The sequence below is a fragment of the Equus quagga genome, chromosome 2, assembly GCF_021613505.1.
Source record: "Equus quagga isolate Etosha38 chromosome 2, UCLA_HA_Equagga_1.0, whole genome shotgun sequence".
Lineage (NCBI taxonomy): Eukaryota > Metazoa > Chordata > Mammalia > Perissodactyla > Equidae > Equus > Equus quagga.
The window spans coordinates 29,754,032-29,775,855 of record NC_060268.1 but is presented as its reverse complement, the minus strand read 5'-3'; the positions used below and the strand labels follow the sequence as shown (position 1 = coordinate 29,775,855).

General features: G+C 33.9%; 1 protein-coding gene and 1 pseudogene across 1 annotated transcript; both read right to left on the bottom strand.

Annotated features, from left to right (window-relative positions):
- Nucleotides 1-1,787: 1,787 nt before the first annotated feature.
- On the bottom strand, nucleotides 1,788-2,744 carry LOC124236158 (olfactory receptor 4F17). The gene has a single exon (XM_046654903.1). The coding sequence runs from the start codon at nucleotides 2,703-2,705 to the stop codon at nucleotides 1,788-1,790; it is 918 nt and encodes a 305-aa protein (XP_046510859.1). The 5' UTR covers nucleotides 2,706-2,744.
- A 5,037-nt stretch (nucleotides 2,745-7,781) lies between these two features.
- LOC124235094 (olfactory receptor 4F17-like) lies at nucleotides 7,782-8,677 on the bottom strand (annotated as a pseudogene).
- Nucleotides 8,678-21,824: the final 13,147 nt, after the last annotated feature.

Sequence of the window (21,824 nt, the reverse complement as noted above, 5' to 3'; positions counted from 1 at the left end):
TCATATGACATGAGGAATCAGTCCAATATATCTTTTCCCATCTTGCTACCCAGTTATTCTACCATCACATTAATAGAAACTTACTTTCCCCATTCATTTGAAATACCATCACTATCATATACTAATTCCCTTATATGTTTTTAACCTAATTATGGAGTTTCTTTTTCTTTCTGGGGTAAACACAAATTTTACCCTCTTATCTGACTTTTCTTATCTATTAATTCAAGCCACTCTGAAAAACTACACATTTTTTTTTTTTACTTAGAATATTTAGTCTTCAATTTTAGCTTGGTTCAATGATTCTTGCTGGAGAGAGGAGATATTTATCAGAATCACTGGTTAAACTTTTTTCCAACCTATATTTCCCTTTACTTCTATCTTGAATTTTTGGCATGTTTTCCTAGGACGGTAGAGTCTATGTGCATGAGTATAAGCTTGCACATAAATATATACACTTCCAATTACTACTACTATGCCCCAAATGAGCATCTGCTAAATTTGAAATGTGTCATATCCCTTAAGTATTTTGGTAGAAAACAAAGTTGAGAACTTGTGTCTTGTTGATATACAGGATTTATATACTAATGATAATGGTACCTAATATTTTTTGAGTCCTGATAATATGCCACAGTGTGTGCTATTTATCAGATTTATGTCTATTGTCTCATCATGCTGCATAATAACTGTATGTATAAGTATTATCTCCTTTTGTGTGTGTCTGAGGAAGATTGGATTTGAGCTAACATCTGTTGCCAATCCTCCATTTTTTACCTGAGGAAGATTGTCCCTGAGCTAACATCTGTGCTGATCTTCCTCTATTCTTTGTGGGATGCTGTCACATTGTGGCTTGACGAGTGGTGCTAGGTCTGCACCTGGGGTTCTGAACTCATAAACCCTGGGCCATCAAAGCAGAGTCCACAAACTTAACCACTGTACCACAGGGCTAGCAGTGAGTATTATCTCCTTTTTGCAGAGTGGAAACTGAAGCTTAGGAAAGATAAACAATATGCCGAAAGTCATGATTATTAAGTGGCTAATAGAGTTGAATCCATCGCTTTTTGACTTTGAAGCCTATGCTCTTAAAAGTTAACCATGGGAAATAACATGGATGAATCCAAATGAGGCCCTTTGTATCAAAATGTTGAGAGACTTGGATCTCTCTAAATACATTTCACTGCTTATGAGGTACAGTCACATACTATAGAATGTCAAGCGCCTCCAAGGCAAATTTCATATCGGCAGATTCACTGTTGCTGTCACTCCTGATAATGCACACCTGGATTATAGATTGTTACAGTGATAGGAGCTGAACTATAAATTGCTATAAAGAGAGGAGTTTCTTTTGTAAACCTCTTAAAAGTTGACACGTATATCCATATCACTAAGCATATTTTTGTATTAGGTGTATGGCAGTGGTTTCTTTGATTTCTTTAGGGAAAATGAGCCAAATTTTTTTTTCTGATTTATAGGTCAGGCTAGTTTTTATCCTTCCCTGTGTTACCCTCAGAACCACTCAGGAAGGCACAAGAGTGTACAAATACTAACATATGTATGCTTTTCACTGTTCCAAGAATTAGCAAGATAATATTTTCAAATCATGATATTAACTTTGTATCTGTTTTGAAATTATAAGATTTTTCAAGGATTAACTGAGTCAATGTTTGTGAAAGTTCTCTGACAATTACTAAGGAATATTAAAACGGAAGGTGCAATTTTCATGAGCAAATTACCAACTTTACTATATACCTATGTCACTATCTCAGATTAGTCTCACAATTTTAAGAGATCTAAAAATTTATCCTAAAATTCGCATTCCATTTTTTCAGGAGTTTCAGTGCCATCTTCATGTCTTTGTTCCTCAGTGTGTAAATAATTGGGTTTAAGAGAGGAGTGACCACAGAATCAAACACAGCAAGGAACTTATCTAATGACTTGACAGGGAATGGCCAGGCATAAATGAAGACACATGGTCCAAAGAACAAAAGAACTACTGTGATGTGAGCAGTCAAAGTGGACAGAGCCTTGGATGACCTGTCTGAAGGGCGATTCTGGATGGTCACTAGGATGGTGGTGTAGGAGATGATTAGGAGAATAAAAGAACACACAGCGAGCACACCACTGTTAGCAATGACCATGATATCCAACCTATAGGTGTCTGTACAGGTGAGTTTGATGAGCCTAGGAAGGTCACAGTAAAAGCTATCAACCTTGTTGGGACCACAGAATGGTAAGTTCACTGCAAAAGCCAATTGGCTCACTGAGTGGAGGAAGCCAGTTCCCCATGCAGCAGCCGCAATGCCAATACACACATTGCCACACATAATTTCAGAGTAGTGAAGGGGTTTACAGATTGCTACATATCTGTCAAAGGCCATGGCTATAAGGATCACCAACTCACTTCCACCGAAGAAATGAAGGAGAAATATCTGAGCAAAGCAGCCCTTGAAAGAGATGACTTTGTGTTCACTGAAAAAGTCAGCAATCGTCTTGGGGGCTGTGACTGAAGATAGACACAGATCAATGACTGAGAGGTTGGCCAGCAGGAAATACATGGGAGCATGAAGGTGGGAATCAGAAGCCACAGTTATGACAATAAGAAGGTTTCCAAACACAATTCCTACATAGAATACAAAGAAGAATACAAACAGGAAAATTTGGAGTCCCTGAGAATTGGAAAGTCCAAGAAAAATGAACTCAGTCACCATGGAGTGATTTGTTTCCCTTATTGATTCATTCCAGGAAACAGCCTCTGTAGCAACCTTAGAGAAGAGAGTGAGAAGGAAGTCAGAATTGTTATATTCAATATCAAAGCCTCATTTTCTCTCTGATATGACTATCTATGATTTATTACATAAAAGCTTTCAAAAGTCACACAATCTACACTCATCATTTAATTCCATACTCCTCCCCAGGCTTTGCCTTATAGTCCAGTTATTGAAGTCTTCTCAGTGTCTTCATTTACGTTAGGCTTATTGCTTGATAAGATACCTTTGTTCACTCTACCCTCTCTGCAAGATTAAGTCTGTATCATCATCCTACATTTATCTCCTTTTTCTCTGTTCTCCAAAACAGTTTATATTCTGTAGCCCATGTCTTAACTCTCAAATACATATAAAATTGTATTATCTTCATATTTACAAAGTCCTTTTATGACAGTAATTTTGGAAAACATATTCATAGTGGCCTAGTAGTCCATCACAATAATTCTGTGTACAGTTGTTGGAAACCTTCTATCAAGCCAAAACAAATCCTAGCTCACAATTTTGCTATATGAGGACTATGGGTTTTGTAGGCAGTCTTCAGATTTTGGACCCATCCTCTTCAGGACTATTTCAACATTTTTGTAAATGTGAGTACTAATTATATTAGAAGCTATAAACATACTTCCTATGTTTATTATGAATTTCAAATGAAGTAGTAAATGCAGAGTGTTTTGCACAGTTTTTGTGTTTACTAAGTGTTTAATAGATTTAGATAATTATTAGTTGTAAGATTTTTCACCTTCTAATTCACAGAGAAATCACTTAAAATTTTTGCTTGTTTTCTGGAAATAATAATCATAACAGTATAATTGAATTTCAATTGCTTGTGTCCCTCTGTTTTCCCATTTTTAGAATGAGTTCACCGGACCAAAAATTCTCAGAACTCACACTACTCTAATATTTTATGGGGGATGAATGAGGGATGCAGTTCCAAAATAACGTTCATAGTCTCTCAGAAGCTTCTATAGAAACATAAAAGCTAAGACAGATGTAGAGACTCAGCCTTAGGGGAAGTTTAAATTTAGGAGAATTATAAAAGAGAAGGTAGAAGCTATAAGACCTTATAAAGGTTGGCATTTGTACTTATCTTTTGGGGATATCAAAATGCTTAGAAGAAAAGGAGTTAAGCCAATATGTAATTAAAACTGAAAAACAGAAGAAGAATAAGGAAAATAATAGAAAGATAAGATTTAAAAGTGAGAAAGATGATAAAATGAGAGGATTTCAGAAGTAGAATGAAAACACGTGAGAAAAATGCAAAAGAAAAAACTTCCATGAGAGAAAATATGACGGAGTTTAATAGAAAACAAAATTGAAAAATGATCCTGGAATGCTTACAAAGGTATTTGTGTTTAATTATGAAGGACTATTGAAGAATTATGAGTAACCATTTAATGCATTTTTTAAAAAAATAGTACATTGTCAATACATAATAGCCATAATTAAGGTAGAAATAACAGGATGTTTGCCAACGGGATATAGGAGATGAAAAAGAGATGATGTCAACGTTTTTATTTTGAGTAATCGTGAGCATTGTCATGCCTTTAATTCTGATAAAAATTATAATAAGCACTAAAATAATAATATGTAGTATACAGATCACTTTTATGAGCAGGAATAAATTGGGAGCAGGTAAAGGATAATGATAGCTGTATAGAAATGTGGACACATTGATGGGGCATTTTTGTAAGTTGCTACCTGCTAGGTAAGAGCCTGAAAAGTGACTCTTGGACATAAGTTGAGAAAGCCATTTCATTTTGTATTGGGGAGAGAAAATAAGTACTCTTTCAAGAAGTTTTACAATAAGTGAAGTAGGAATTGAAATGGTAGACTGAAGGAGAAGCATGACCGTGAATACTTGTAGGATGAGGTGGAGGAGTTAATAAGCAAGTAAGATGTAGAAGAGGGGAGTGGATATTGGTGGGTCCTTGGGGAGACATGAAGGAATAGAAGGTTACTCATCAAATTTCTTGGGAGAGTAGTATTTGTTTTCTCTACTTCCTTAATCACAATTATTCCATAAGTCTTGGACATTACACTTTTCTCTTCATTATCCTGAATCCCTTTCCTTAGCTATGTCCACTAATGCTCCATATTGCTGTTTTCAAAGTCTTATAAAAATGTAGCAATTCTAATTTTTTCCAAGTATAAAGAGAAGTCTAACGGTAAATCAAGTCATGAGCACTAATTTTAATTCCCTTTGGCTTAGCACAGTAATAATATAACAATAATAATCGTTGACTATAAACAGGATAAGATTCTTATTGTGAGATCTTTTCTGACATAAGTCATTGCTTGGTATGTTTCTTTAGAATCAAAGTGTGCAATTTAGAGTTGACCTTAGATATTTACTGATGTGAAACCATTTCATTTTACTGAGAGAGAAGGACAAGCTTAATAGTTATATTTCCATAGGAAACATACCAAGGATGATGATTGACCAAAGGGTTGTCCTTTGAGGCAAAAAGTCTTTCTATCATAGTAACAAGTAAGAATTCAGATAGGCTATTCTTCAGCAAAAGGAATTTCTTGCCAAGTGATTTAAGACATCTCATTTCCTGACTATATGCTGCTGAGGAGAAGTGATAATATGGTATCTTCGGTTACAGTACACTGCTCACCACTGTAATTCTTTCAAAGCTCATCTCCTATGGTTCAAAAATGAGTCAAGAAGTTTTAGAATATTTGAATTGATTCTAAGTTAAACATTAAGTTTAGGCTTAGTGAAGTTCTCAGAGTCTTACACATTGGTTGTAGCAACCATTAGGAACCAGCTACAATTGAACAAGAAAAGTCTTCCCCATGCACTAAATTAAAATTCAACCACTAGATTGTTATATGTTTGTTTCAGATATCTTTGGCCTCTCTTTACAGAAAAACACCTTAAATCTTTATAAGATTTACTGAGATTGAAGTCAGGAGAGTTGTGTTCTAGCACAAACTTATTATTTGACTTTGGACATGTCGTTCATAATATCTGGGGATTGATTTTCTGTTTTTAAAATGAGTCACCATATCAAAAGCTCTCCAAAAATTTATCACAACTCTGAGTATGATTTGCACTTTTATGGGAAAGAAATGTCAAAGCTTTCATTGGGGTTATAGGAAGGAGGGAAAGAAGTGAATAAGAACACTGGCTTTGGGGAGTTATGCGAAAAGGACCCTAAAATAGAAGAGAAATAGTAAATTAGCCTGGAAGATTCGGGAGAAGAACTCAACAATTTTACCAGTTACATAACTCTTACTACATTGTATAACACTTAAAACAAGGGCTATCTTTGCTAATTTTATTCACATAATTCTTCTCAGTGTTTAAACCAACCTCACAGGATCCTTTCATTTTTATGGAAGATACACGTTATTGAATTCTGATGAATGGATTCTTACTTCTAGAAGCATCTCATTGTCAACAAAATACTACAGTTTGGCTAGTTTTGCTAATTTATTTCCCTTTCATCATTATACCTACCTCCATCATAACTGAAATACACTAGAGCAATTTTCAGAGCAAAGAAGAGTACAGATTTTCCTTGTTCTTCACTTTCTCTTGAAACATACAATTAACAAGAAAACAATATCTGTATGAATTATCCTCCTCAGTAAACCATTTGGTTAATTAAGACCCATTTATGAAAGTGACCAAAAGCAGGTGAAGAGATTCCAAAATAGCTAACTTGAACTTTCAGTACTAAGACTAACTCTTATAGTCTCACAAGTTTTCCCTTGAGGTAACACAGAATGTTCTTGAGGTAACAGCTATTGTCATGATTTCTTGGCTCATGTAGGTATTTTTACTACCTCACTGAGTCTAAAGGTGATTTTTTAAAGAACCATAGTAAAACATTTAAATAAGATAAAGTTGTGAAACTAAAATCCAGATAATTTAACAAGACAATGAATAACAATCCTTTATATTTTATCAAAAAGGGGATAGATTATGACATTGATGGCCAATTTTGGAGAAAATATAGGAAAAATACCTTGACCAATAACAAGAAAGTCTTACTTCCTATCATTTATCATTGTATTAGGAAACTTTAATTGCCATGCAGAAGTTAAAACTGAGCTGAGTCACCAAACTTAATATTCCTTACATTAATTATAGAAATAGATAAAAGTATTCTCAATTGTGCTCTTGACCACCAGACTTTCCAGGCTTTACTGGAAAAATTTCAATCATTTTCTTTGTCCTAAGCACCTTAGCTTAAGAAAAGGCACATTAAATAAACTGAGATCTGAGTGGGGTACCTTCCTGTAGGTAATAAGTCCCTTCAAATACCTTTAGAATTGTAGATACTTTTTTAGAGCAAATCAATAAATGGCATTGTGGAAGATTGCAAGGGCAACAGAAATTTCCTGTTTAAAAAAATGGAACATAGGCAAATTTTCTAAACTGCAGAATAATAGAGTTTATTTCTAAAATAACGTTATACAAAATACATTGACAATCAAAGACTGAAAATAGTTCTTAAGAATTGTAACAATGTTGCCTTATTATTTATCTGACTTCAAGTACAATTAGGATGAGAATTGTTTCTTCCCCAATTTTAATGTCTACAGGTTTATATAACTTGTTATTTTATCATTGGATCCACATAGTTTCCAGAACAAATATTAATTGATTTCCAGTGATGCTTTTTAACAGTATGAAAATACTGACAAATAAAGCAAAGTCATATATATATACATTCATATATTTATATATAGATATAAAATAACCACATGAAAATTGCGTGTAGTCATTGATGGTAACTACAGTTTAGGTTTGTAGGCTAGAGAGGAATATATAACACTTTACTTTTTGTTTAACAAAAATTGGTGCAACTCTATCTGAAAATGAAATTCTTTGATTCAATACATCTTTTTCTGTAGAATTCTCAGTTTTTTGAAGGCAATAATTAAATTGTATACATTCCGTAGTATTCATGGTGATCATGAGGATCCTGATAGCCCATGACATTCATCTTGTGCTCTTACCAATGAAATCGGTTATGTCATCTCCGTAGAACTTTCAACTTGTCAACTCAGCCTTCTCATTGCCACTTTTATACCTTTGTTCCTTCGAGTATAGATGGCAGAATTTAAGACAGAACTGACAACAAAGTCCACGATGGCAAAATGACTTGGGAAGGATAGGCCACAAATAGACAAACATGCATGGAGTGAAAAGCAAAACCACTGCAGTGATGTGAGTTGACAAGGTGCAGAATGCTTTGGATAACTTCTTTGAAGAATGTTGACTGACAGTGATCATAATAAACATGTATGATGCAGTTAAGAAAAAGAAGCTACCCATAGATATGAAGCCACTGTTGGCAATGACCAGGAATTCTAGTCTGTAAATGTCCATGCATGCAGGTTTAAAAGCCTAGGAAAATCACAGTAAAACCTTCCTACATTATTAGGACCACAGAAAGGTAAGTTTATGACAAAAACAAACTGAGACACAATATGAATCATCCCAGTGATCCAGGAAGCTGCTATAACAATCATGCACATTTTGAGATTCATAATAGTTAGATGGTGGAGAGGCTTGCAGATGGCTGTGTACCTGTCATATGCCATGGCTATGAGCAGCACCATCTCATCTCCTCCCATGACATGAATAAAGAATATTTGTATCATGCGATTATGGAAGGAAATGATTTTACAATCACTGAAAAAATCAGATATCGTCCTCAGAACTGTGGTAGATGAAAGTCCCAGGTCAATTAGTGACAGGTTGGCCAGCAGAATATATAGAGGGAGTGTAAGTGAGAATCAAAAATCACTGTGAACACAATGAACAGTTTTCCCAGGACAATTCTCACATAGAATAGAGGGAAGAAAAGAAAAAGGAAAAACTGCATTGCCAAGGATTGTGCAAGTTCCAGTAACACAAATTCAGTTGCCACAAATCCATTTACTTGTCCCATTGAGTCACAAAGAAAGACTCTGAAGCGACCTGAAAGAAAAGAAACAAGGAGTCAACTTTGAGACACTGAAAATAATGTGTTAAATGTTGATAAAATTGGTTATTAACAAACCTTTTATTTATTTGATGGTAAAGTATTTATAAAATAATGGAAACCTAGGGTATAAAACATTAATGTGGTATGACCAAAGCTGCACTTAGAGGCAATCTATCACTTTAAATGTTCTCATTTAGTCAAATACATCAACTGATCAGACAACTTAAGAATTTAAAAAAGAATGCACAAAATAAATGCAAGGAATTCAGGTTAAAGAATATAATGAAAATTAAAAGCAAAATTAAATATTGAATCACAGAAAATTGGAAGTGTGTTTATGAAAATGATTTAAAAAATAAAAATAAACAATCTTTTAAACAAATAATCAAGAATAGTATAATTAAATAAAAATTAGAATTGAGTATAGAAATGCTTAATATCAGTTGAGCATGATATTCTGTTTCCTACATGTGCTTAAAAACAATCTCCCCAAGTCAACACATAAATCACACTTGAATTTGAAATAATGCATAGAGAAAAAAATGTTGATAGCTTCATAACATAAAAGAGAGTTCAAACTATCCAGTAAAACCTCCAAGACCTAATAGACAGATAAATGGACAAATTATAAATAGGCAAATGATGTGAAGAGAGAATTCAGAAATGTAAAATATCTGTGTGTGTGTGTGTGTTATACATATATACATATATTTCTCCCTTAGAAAAATATGTCTTCTAAGAAATAAGACAAAATATAAAACTATTATTTTTCTATTAGATTATAAAAATTCTTACAATTATTATTATCAAAACTGGGAAAGTCTTAGTGATATAGGCAGCGTCATACATTGCTGGAGGAAATATAGACTGATTCAAACATCAAAAAACATTTTGAAATCACATATCAAAAATCTTGAATCCATATCATTTGGTAAAATAGTATTCCTTATAAAATTCTATTTGTACAAAAAATGTTTTTGGCAAAAAAATGTCCATCACACTTTAGAGTGATAAAATATTTAACACTTTAAATGCCAAACATTAGGTTTAAATCTAATATATGTACTTGATGGAATGTACTACAGTTATTAAAATAAATGTTCAACGAAGAGATTATCATAGCTTTAGGAAGACTTTTCTTTACAATACTAAGTGAAATAAAAGAGAACAAATTGCATAATCTAAAATTTTGGACAATGTATATGACTGTGATTTTTTAGAGTTTTCAAAAATCTTTCAGATTTTGAAATATATTCCAGTACACGTTATATACATGTTAGATTTTTTTGATAAAAACATCAAAGAGCATAGAGAGTTGAAAGAATGGCTTATTAATAATGCTTGAAAAGAAGGATTAATTCATAAGTATTAAAAGACAAACCCACTGAAATATTAAAGGAGTATAATTCTTCTCTCATCCAATAAGCCCTTTTCATAAATCACTAGAAATTGATTCACAAATAAGATTATTAAGCAGGATGGGGAATATAACTAAATAAGTAAAGGGTCTTGATTAAACTTGTTTGACTTTGTATAAAACTATCATGAATTTGAAACTTCTTGGGGCATTCCATGCAGATAATTGCCAATATACCTCCCTTGCTTCGTTTTCACCAGGATTGGCCATGTGGAAAATATTCTTGTAACCATGAAATAACTATAAGGAAAATAGATGTTCTGGTGGTTTCATCCAGTTCAGAATGAAAAAAGTTATTAATGTCTCAGTAGAAAATGTTAAGAGAGACACAATAAATGGTCAAACACAGAGGCAATAAAGAGCAATGGGATAGAAGAGATAATGCTTTCAGAGGAATTCAGCAGATGGAGACAAGTAGGTTTGATTTGATTCTATTTCAACAATATGCAATTATTTATGTTGGCTCTATGTCAATTTTTACACTGTTTTCTACCTCCTCTCACCTAGATGTTCTTCTACATAGTCTTTTTAGCATTTTCTCTGAAAAATATGTTTTAGCATTTTTAATTCATTCATACAACTATCACTGTAATTCTCATTCATTTTTAAATCGTCCAGGTCACAGGGGCACAAAGACAAAGGATGTGGGGAGGGGAATTGAATCTGTGGAACATCATACTGTTAATAAGTTCATCCCTAGAAGATTTCATGGCAATAGCCTCCACTTTACTGAGCAGAAGGTTTTTCTTAGTGACGTCTTAAGCTCATCATCCAATTCAGTGCTTTTGGATTAATAAAGTGGAGATTGAATAATCATGTTGATTGCTTAAGATCAAATATTTTATTCTATTAAACTAAGATAGAAAATATAAACCCAATACTTCAGGACTCTCATCATGAAAATGGGTGTTCCATTTTATAAAAACAATTAAAGTCTCTGAAGTAATTTTTCAAATTTGAAAATTCCCATTGCTATTAGGTTAGTACTGATGAAATGGTGTTTGTCTTGTAGTTTGAGTTTTTTAAAGAAGAAAATCCCACACTGCATTAACTTATTAGCCTAAAGGTTCAAAACTTTCATTTATAAAATTTAATTTAATCAATTTGTGATCTTTAATCATTTTAAAATGGAACAATCACAATACAAACTGTGGAACTATGAGTGTGATCAATATGATGGAGTCGGAGTCAGTAGCGTGTCTAAGAAACAAGCAGGAAAGAGGACCTAAAGAAAGAGGAAGAACAAAGATGAATTGGAAAGAGAATAGGAGTATAAAATGAGGGACAGGAGAAGGAATACAAAGAATTCTAAAGAAGAAATGAGGAGGATAGGATGATCAGAACAGGCAGTAGTAGAAAATTGTACATCTTTGCTTAGTTGCTGGTCATGGTTTAACCCAACATGCATTGATGCATTATGAACATCTAAGATGGTGAACTTTATGTGAATTATGATTCACTATTTCAGGTATATTTTGACTGGAATAATGAGAAGTAATAGTAATGCTGTAGGGAAATAGTCATTGATGTGAATAAAAGTTAGGACTTTATGCAGGTGAATAATGGATGTGGTAGTAGGATTTGGTAGAATAAAGTGGATAGTTGGACATGGTGGTTCAGCTAACTGACAGAGGAGTCATCTCTAAAAAATTAAGAATTACTTGATCAAACCATCCTTTTAGCCTCCAAGTAGTATTGTACTTCCTCTAGTTCTAATATTTATAGCTTATAATAAATTTAAAGTTAAATTATGTTGTAGGGACACTTTCTGCTTTGTCCAACACTGTATCAACTGCCTAAAACAGTGTCTGGCACATAGAAACAGCTGAAGAATCTTTGAAGAACAAATTTTCTAGAAATAGTTACTAAATTTTTCATATAAGAAATAAAACAGTAGCCATCATAAATATATAGAAAAATTGAATTTAATAATAGCTTCTCCAGCAGCTTGTACTTCCTGGTGATAACTGAACTCCTTTAAAAATAGAGCTGATTTTATGGAAGACAGAATTAGTAATTTAGAGGACATAAATATAGAAACACTTCAGATGAAGGAGGAGAAAGAATTAAGACAAAAGAGAAATGAAGAAATTATCTGAGAAATATCTACTCAATTAGGAAAAGAAACAAGGATTATAGGTATTGCAGAGGGAGACTACCAGGAAAAAGGAGCGGAGAGCTTGTTCAAAGAAATAATAGCTGTGGACTTCCAAAATCTGAAGAAGGAGCTAGAATTACATGTAAATGAAGCTAGTAGAACTCTTAATTACATAAATGTAAAAAAACCTTCTCCAAGGCATATATTAGCAAAACTGGTGAAAGTCACCAGTTACAAAGAAAAAATATTAAGGGCCACAAGGGAGAAGAAAATAACCTACAAAGGAACTCCTATCAGACTTTCAAGGATTTCTCAGCAGAAACCTTACAGGCTGGGAGAGAGCAGAATAATACATTCAAAATTCTGAAAGACAAAATCTTTCACCCAAGAATACTCTATCCAATGAATCTATCCTTAACATATAATGGAGAAATAAAAATATTTCCAGATAAACAAAAGCTGAGGGAGTTCATTGCCACAACAGCTGACCTACTAGAAGTGATCAAAAGACCCTCATACCTAAGAAAAAAAAAAAAAAGGTTTACAAAGCCTTGAGCAAGAAGATAGACAAAATCAGAAAACTGCAGCTTTTTATCAGAACAGGTTATTAAACACTTAAATATAACAAAGATAAAAGGAAGGAAAGCATCAAAAAAATGACTATAATCACTTCATTTTAATCACAAACTCTCAACACAAAATGGAATAAGTTGTGACAGCAATATTTTAGATGGGGAAGAAGAAATGGATGGAAACTTTTTAGACTGAGGAAATAAGAGCAGAAAATAGACTATTTCACCTATGAGATACAACCCTCACAGTAGCCACTAAACAAGAAATCAGAACAGAGACACCTATGAAAAATAAAGAGAAAACTGAGAAAACTATCATAGAAAATCATCAAACTGAATTTGAAGTTGGAAATACATGGGACAAGAAACAAGGGAAATAGAGAACAAGCAGAAAGCAAGTGATGAAATGGCAGCATGAATCTATCATATATCAATAATCACTCTAAATGTAAATGGATTTAATTCTCCAATCAAAAGACACAGAATGGGTGGATACATTAAAAAACAAGACCCCACAATATCCTGCCTCCAGGAAATACATCTCAGCTCTAAAGACAAAGACAGGCTCAGAGTGAAGGGATGGAAGATGATACTCCAGGTTAATGGCAAACAAAAGAAAGCATGTGTTGCCATACCAAAATTAGCTAACGTAGACTTGAAGACAAAAAAGGCAATGAAAGATGAAAGGAGCAATATATAATGATAAAAGGGATACTCCACAAACAGGATACAACACTTATGAATATAACACTTATGAATATATAAGACCGTAACACAGGAGCACGGAAGTTCATAAAGCAACTATTAACAGACCTAAAAGGAGAAATTAACAGCAACACAATAATAGTAGGTGGCCTCAACACCCCACTTATATAAATTGATAGATCAACAAGACAGAAAGTCAACAGGGAAATAGTGGAATCAAATGAAAAACTAGACCAGATGTACTTAACAGATATATAAAAAATACTCCATCCACAAGCAGCCGAATACTTATCCTTCTCAAGTGCACATGGCACATTCTCAGAGATAGGCCATACGTTGGGAAACAAGGCAAACCTCAATAAATTAAATAAGATTGATATCATATCAATCATGTTTTCTGACCATAATGCTATGAAACTAGAAATCAACTACAAGAAAATAGCTGGGAAAGTGACAAATATGTGGAGACTAAACAAATGATGCTGAACCACCAATATAGCAATGAAGAAATTAAAGGAGAAATCAAAAAATATCTGGAGAAAAATGAAAATGAAAATACACTATATCAACTCAGATGGGATGTGACAAACATGGTCTTATCAGGGAAATTTATAGCAATACAGACCTACCATAACAAACAAGAAGAATCTCACATAAGTAATCTTAAACTACATCTAAAAGAACTAGAAGAAGAACAGAGCGCTGGCCTGGTCGTGAGGTGGTTAAGTTCACCCACTCTGCTTCGGTGGCCCAGAGTTTGCAAGTTTGGATCCTGGGAGAAGATGTAGCATGCCCTGTCAAGCCACACTGTGGTGACATCCCACATAAAACAGAGGAAGATTGCCGTAGATGTTAGCTCAGTGAAAATCTTTCTCAAGCAAAAAGAGGAAGATTTGCAACAGATGTTATCTCAGGGCCAATACTCCTTACAAAAATAAAAAAAAATGAAATACAAACAAAATCCAAAGTCAGCAGAAGGAAGGAAATAATACAAATTAGAGCAGAAATGTATGAAATAGAAACCAAAAGAACAGTGGAAAGAATCAAGGAAACTAAGCTGGTTCTTTGAGAAGTTAAACAAAATTGACAAACCGTTAGCCAGACTCACTAATAAAAAAGAGAGAAGACTCCAATAAATAAAGTTAGAAATGACAGAGGAGCACTTACAAGGGATACCACTGAAATACAAAGGATTATAAGAGAATACTATGAAAAACAACATGCCAACAAATTGGACAATCTAGAAGAAATGGATAAATTCTTAAACTCATACAACCTCACAAAACTGAATCAAGAAGAAATAGAGAATCTGAGTAGACCAATCACAAAGAAAGAGATTGAAACAGTAATCAAAAACTTTCCAAAAAATGAAAGCCCAGGACCAGATGGTGTCCCGGGAAAATTCTATCAAACATTCAGAGAAGATTTAACACTTATCCTTCTCAAACTATTCCAAAAAATTGAAGCAGATGGAACACTGTCTAACTCATTCTCGAAGGCCAACATCACCTTGATATCAAAGCCACTCAAGGAAAACACAAAGCAGGAAAATTTCTGGCCAATGCCACTGACGAACATAGATGCAAAAATCCTCAACAAAATATCGGCAAACTGAAAACAGCAATACATTAAGAGAATCATACACCACGATCTGGTGGGAATTATGCCAAGGACGCAGAGATGGTTCAATATGAACAAATCAACCAATGTGATTCACCACATTAACAAAATCAGGAATAAAGATACTTGATCATCTCAATAGATGTAAAGAAAGCATTTGACAAGATCCAACATCCATTTATGATAAAAACTCTTAATAAAATGAGGATAGAAGGAAAGTACCTCAACATAATAAAGGCAATATATGAAAAATCCACCACCAACATACTCAATTGTGAAATACTCAATTGTGAAAAACTGAAAGTCATCCATCTGAGAACAGGAACAAGACGTGTGCCGACTCTCACCACTCTTATTCAACATAGTACTGAAGGTTTTGGCCAGAGCAATTAAGTAAGAATAAGAAATAAAAAGTACCCAAATTGGCAAGGAAGACTTAAAACTCTCACTGTTGGCCAATGACACGATCCTATATATAGAAAACCCTAAAGAATCTATTGGAAAACAATTAGAAATAATCAACAATGACAGCAATGTTGCAAGGTACAAAATCCACTTACAAAAATAGGTTGCATTTCTATATAATAAACTAACAGAAAGTGTACTCAAGAACACAATCCCATTTTGGGTCACAAAAAAAAGAATGAAATATCTGGGAATAAATTTAACCAAAGAGGTGAAAAATCTATACAATGAAAACTATAAGACATTATTAAAGAAATTGAAGAAGACATAAAGAAATGGAATGATATTCCGTGCACATGTATTGGAAGAATAAGTATAGTTTAAATGTCCATTCTACCTAAAGCAATCTTCAGATTCAATGCAATCCCACAGAATCCTATTGATATTCTTCAAGGAAATAGAACAAAGAATCCTAAAGTTCATGTAGGGCAACAGGAGATTCCAAATAGCTAAAGCAGTCCTGAGAAAAAAGAACCCAGCTGGAGGCACTGCAATCCCTGATTTCAAACTGTACTACAAAGTTATACTCAGCAAAACAGCAGGGTACTGATACAAAAACAGGTACACAGATCAACAGAACAAAACTGAAAGTCTAGAAATAAAACCACACATCTATGGTTGGCTAATCTTTGACAAAGGAGGCAAGACCACACAATGGAGAAAGGGAAATCTCTTCAATAAATTGTCTTGGGACAACTGGACCGCCACATGCAAAAGAATGAAAGAATGAAACCATTATCTTACACCATACACAAAAATTAACTCAAAATGGATTAAAGACTTAAAGGCAAGACTTGAAACTATGAAAATCCTAGATGAAAATATTGGCAGTATACTATTTACCATCAGTCTTAGAAGCATCTTTTCAAATATGTTGTCTCCTCAGGCAAGGGAAACAAAGGAAAAAATAAACAGATGGAACTGCATCAGACTAAAGATCTTCTGCAAGGCAAAGAAAACCATGAACCAAATGAAAATACAACCCACCAACTGGGAGAAAATATTTACAAATCATGTATATGACAAGTGGTTAATCTCCAAAAAACAAAGAACTCATCACTCAACAACAAAAAAAGAAACAACCTGATCAATAAATGGGCAGAGGATATGAACAGTCATTTTTACAAAGAAGATATACAGATGGCCAACAGGCACATGAAAAGATGTTCAACATCACTAATCATGAGGGAAATGCAAATCAAAACTACAAGAGATATCACCTTACACCTGTCAGAAGGGCTATAATTACCAAGTCAAAAAATAACAAATGTTGGAGACGATGTGGAGAAAAGAGAACCTTCATACAGTGCTGAGGGAATGCAAACTGATGCTGGCACTATGGATAACAACATGGAGATTTATCAAAAAATTAGAAGTAGCAATACTATTTGATCCAGCTATCCCACTACTAGGTACTTATCCAAAGAACTTGAAGTCAATAATCCAAAGAGATTTATGCACCCTTATGTTCATTGCAGCATTGTTCACAATAGCTAATACGTGGAATCAACCCAAGTGCCCATCAACTGATGAATGGATAAGGAAGATGTGGTGTATATATATACAATGGAATCCTACTCAGCCATGAAAAAAGACTTAATTGTCCCATTTGCAATAACATGGATGGACCTTGAGGGTTTTATTTTAAGCTAAATAAACCAGATAGAGAAAGTCAAACCCTGCATGACTTCATTCATACGTGGAAGATAAACAAACACATGGATGAAGAGAACAAATTAGTGGTCACCAGAAGGAAAGGGAGTTGGGACAGTGGGCATAAGGGGTAAGGGTGCACATATATATGGCAACTGAGAAATAATAATGTACAACTAAAATTTCACAATGTTATAACTACTATGACTTCAATAAAATAATAATGAAAAAACATCTTTCCTATCTGCCTGTTCAGACACAGGAAAGACATTCTCAGGAGAATAGAAATTAAGAGAGCTTAGTCTTCATTTCTGTAAATAATCACCCCCATAAAAACAAAGGAATATATAAGATTCTTCATAATGAGACTTCAGCTAATTAGCTGCACAGAAGAGTGACCGAATGATGCTGCAGAGATGTCCAATACGAAGCCCATTATTAGTTTCTCCTGGGGACTAAATCTTTGTATAACATTGATTTCCCCAAGAGAGAAAGATTTAAAGAATTGCCAGTTGACAAAACAGAGGGGAAGAGGGAAAGTTTTGTGGCAACATGTTGGTCAGTATAAAATAATCCCTATTTAGAGTGGATGATCTTGGGTGTATGAATTGCTTGGAATAACAGATAACGGTGTGAAAATATATCCTGAGTCGACAGATATATCTTTGCTTCTGGTACCATGAATAAAACTTGAAAAAAATAAATCTGAAACCCCACATCTGTAAAGATAATTCTTGTAATTGATAATAGGGGAAAGAATTGATTATTTTCATGCTATCAATTATAGCAAATGTTTACCTGTGAATGTCTACCTGTGCTGCCAAACTTTGGAGTCTTGAGGATGAAGGTCCTCTTGAATGCTATTGATCTTTATCGTTCCTGAGTTGACTGGATACAATAACATTTGTATTTTATTGGACAAATTTCTTAGATCATGGGAAATTAGATACAAATATAAAAGAAAAATGTAGAATGCTATTTTGAATTGTCTGTAACAGGAGCATATTTAACTGAGAGAAAGATAATCATTCAAAGGACCTATGACAAGCTGTCAAAGCAAGCCTAGCATATCTCTGAGGAAGCCTGGTTTATCTGTGATGTGTAGCCAAGAATCTGATTTCCAGGTTATGATGGAGGCCTCAAAGTCTCAAGGCCCTATCTTTGTTTAGAGTTATCAATGTTTGGAGCTGTATTTCATTTTCTCTTGTTTAGAAACAAGGGAAATTTACATTCTCTAGACTAGCTGCAGAATGATGGTTGGTCTCACATTAATTTTTGAAAATATCAACCAGAAAATGGTATTTCAATACTATTAAGTTTTCTTCTGGAAATTAGCTTAGTTTTTTTTATTCTCATCTCTCTTCTCAATGGAAGTGCCTGAATGAAGTAAATTTATTCTCTGTGGTTGGCAAAATGAAGTAACCTCTAACTTGACAACCAATTTTCTACAGACACATCTTTGTTAAACTATCTTCCTAAATAGTAGTTCTCACCACAATAATGATGACAGTCACATGACTCTATGTTCTTGATGATCCTGAAGCATCTTGTATTATAGATCTGTTCCATTCATTATGAGATCCTACTAGATCCCACAACTCATTTGCCCACTCTTCTCATGGCCTACTCTCATGTCTTTATTTCTAAATGTATAGATGTCAGGATTCAAGACAGAGGTGATGGCAAAGACCACAATGAACAAATGCTTATCCAGTCATGTTTTCGGGACAGGCCACACATGAAATATGCATGGCATAAAAAGCAAAATCACTACAGTGGTGTGCATTGACAGTGTGACAAATGTTTTGGATAAGTCCCCCGAAGAAGATTTTCAGACATTGACCAAAATGAAGACATAAGATATAATAAAGAGAAGAAGGTAGCGATAGACATAAGCCCACCATTAGCAATGATTACAAATTCTAGCTTTTGTCTACACAAACAAGCTTCATGACCTGAGGAAAATCATGGTTTAAATTATCGAATTTATCAGGGCCACAAAAAGGCAGATTTATGACAAAAACAAACTGAGATACAGAATGGATTATCCCCACTATCCAGGCAGCTGCTAGAAAAGAAACACTTTGTGGTTCATGATGATCAGGTAGTGGAGAGGCTTGCAGATTTCAGTGTACCGGTCACATGCCATGGCTATGAAGAGCACCATCTCAGTTCCACCCATGACATGAATAAAAAAATATCTGCATCATGCATTTTGGAAAAATAAATGATATTGCAGTCAGTGAAAAGATCAGAGACCATTTTGGGTACTATGGTAGAGGAAATGCCTAGATCAAAAAGGGAGGGGTTAGGCAATAACAAGTACATGGGGGAGTGTAAAAGAGAGACAATAATTACTGAGAACACAATGAAAAGTTTTCTCAGGATAATTCCCATGTAGAACACAGAGAAGAACTAAAAGAGAAAAAAGATACAATTCCCCCAAATTTGAAAGTCCAATCAATACAAATTCAGGTACAACAGAGTCATTTGTTCCATCCATTTGCTCAACCAGTAGAAGAGAAGCTGAAATATTCTGAAGGTGAAAACTAAGGAAGTATTAATAAATATGGGTATCAAACATGGAGGTATTATTTGCCCATCAATGATTTTGTGTAAAATATGTTGCACGAGCCAAAATGTGGAGTTAGAAAACATACAGAGAAGGCACGTGAAAGGAAGATAAACGAATAGGAGAAATGAGATAATCAAAAGTTAGACCAGAGAGAGGAGAAAAGTAATCATGTGGGAATATGACAGGTAATTAGGAATTAGGAGCAAAGAGTAACATTCTACTGACAGAGAGCTTCTTTACCATCCTTATTGTGCAATAATCTGGTTTCTTTAGCCTGGTCCATATACATTCAACAAAACATCTTCCACATCATGAATAGTCAACCATATTTGGAATGTGCAAACTCTTAATCACATTTGTCCATACATACTGAATGAGAATGTACCCTCAGATTATTCTTTTACTCTACACCTGAGGAATTATCAGAATTAATCACATATAGAATAGTGGTCAGCTAATGAGGGAAAGAGTGTCGAATCTAAGCAGATGATAGCATAAAATGAAAAGGCTTACTCTTCTGTTTCCAATACTTGTGGTTGTAACGAGTCACTTGGAGAAGTAAGATACACTTTAAAGTAAGCAATACTCCAAACCCCAGAGAAAGAGTGTCAGAAGACTCAGAAAGAGGGCTTCCAATACAATAGTATATTATTCAGCCATAAAATATTAGGAAATCCTACCATTAGTAACAACATGCATGGATCATGCAGGGCTTATGTTAAGTGAAATAAGTCATACAGAGAAAGACAAATACTGTATGATCTCACTTATATGTGAAATCTAAAACAAAACACCAAACACATAGATAAAGAGATCAGATTTGTGGTTATCAGAAGCGGGGGTCCAGGGAAGGGGAAATTTGAGGAAGGTGGTTAAAAGGTAAAATTTCAGTTACAAGATAAATAAGCAATAGGGTTGTATTGCACAATATTATGACCATAGTTAACACCAGTGTATAATATGTAAGAAACTTGTTAAGAAGTTAAATCCTAAGAATTCTCATTATGAGGAAAATTTTTTGTTTGTTTGCTTACTTTTTATTGTATCTACATGAGATGATGTATATTAACTAAACCTATTGTGGTAATCATTTCAAAATATATATAAATCAAACCATCATGCTGTACACCTTAAACTTATACGGTGATGTATGTCAATTATTTCTCAATAAAACTGGGGCGGGGAGAGCTCTTATTTTGTTGATCCTTTCTATTGTTTTCTTGGTGTCTATTCTGTTATTTTTGCTCCGATCTTTGTAATTTTCTTCCTTCTGCTAACTTTGGGCTTAATTTGTTCTTTTTCTAGCTGTTTGAGGTGTAAAGCTATGTTGTTTATTTGAGGTCTTTCTTTTTCCTTAATGTAGGCAGATAGATACAATAAAAATTGACCTTTTTGTCATTATGTAATACCCTTCTTATCTCTGATAACTATTTACTTTGAAGTATGCTCTATCTGAAATTAATACAACTACTCCTGCTTTCTTTTGATATGCGTTAGTGTGGTATATTTTTCTTCATCCATTTACTTTTAATCTATATGTGTCTTTGTATTTAAAGTGGATTTCTTATAGACAACATAAAGTAGGATCACGTGTTTTGATTTACTCTGACAACCTTTGTCTTTTAATTGCTACTTTTAGACTATTGACATTCAAAGTGGATTATTTACATAGTGGATTAATACCTACCATATTTATTACTATTCTCTATTTTTTGCCCTTGATCTTTGTTCTTCTATCTTCCACTCTTTTTCTGCTTTCTGTGCTTTTAACTGAGAATTTTATATGATTCCATTTTCTCTTCTTTCTTGGCATATCATTTATACTTCTTCTTTTACTTTTTTAGCTGTTATCCTAGAGCTTGGAAATATACATTTACAACTAATCCAAGTCTACTTTCAAATAACACTATATCACTTCATAGGTAGTATGAATACCTATAGTAACAAAACAAGCCTAATTCCTTCCTCCCACTCCTTGTATCATTGTCGTCATTCATTTCACTTAT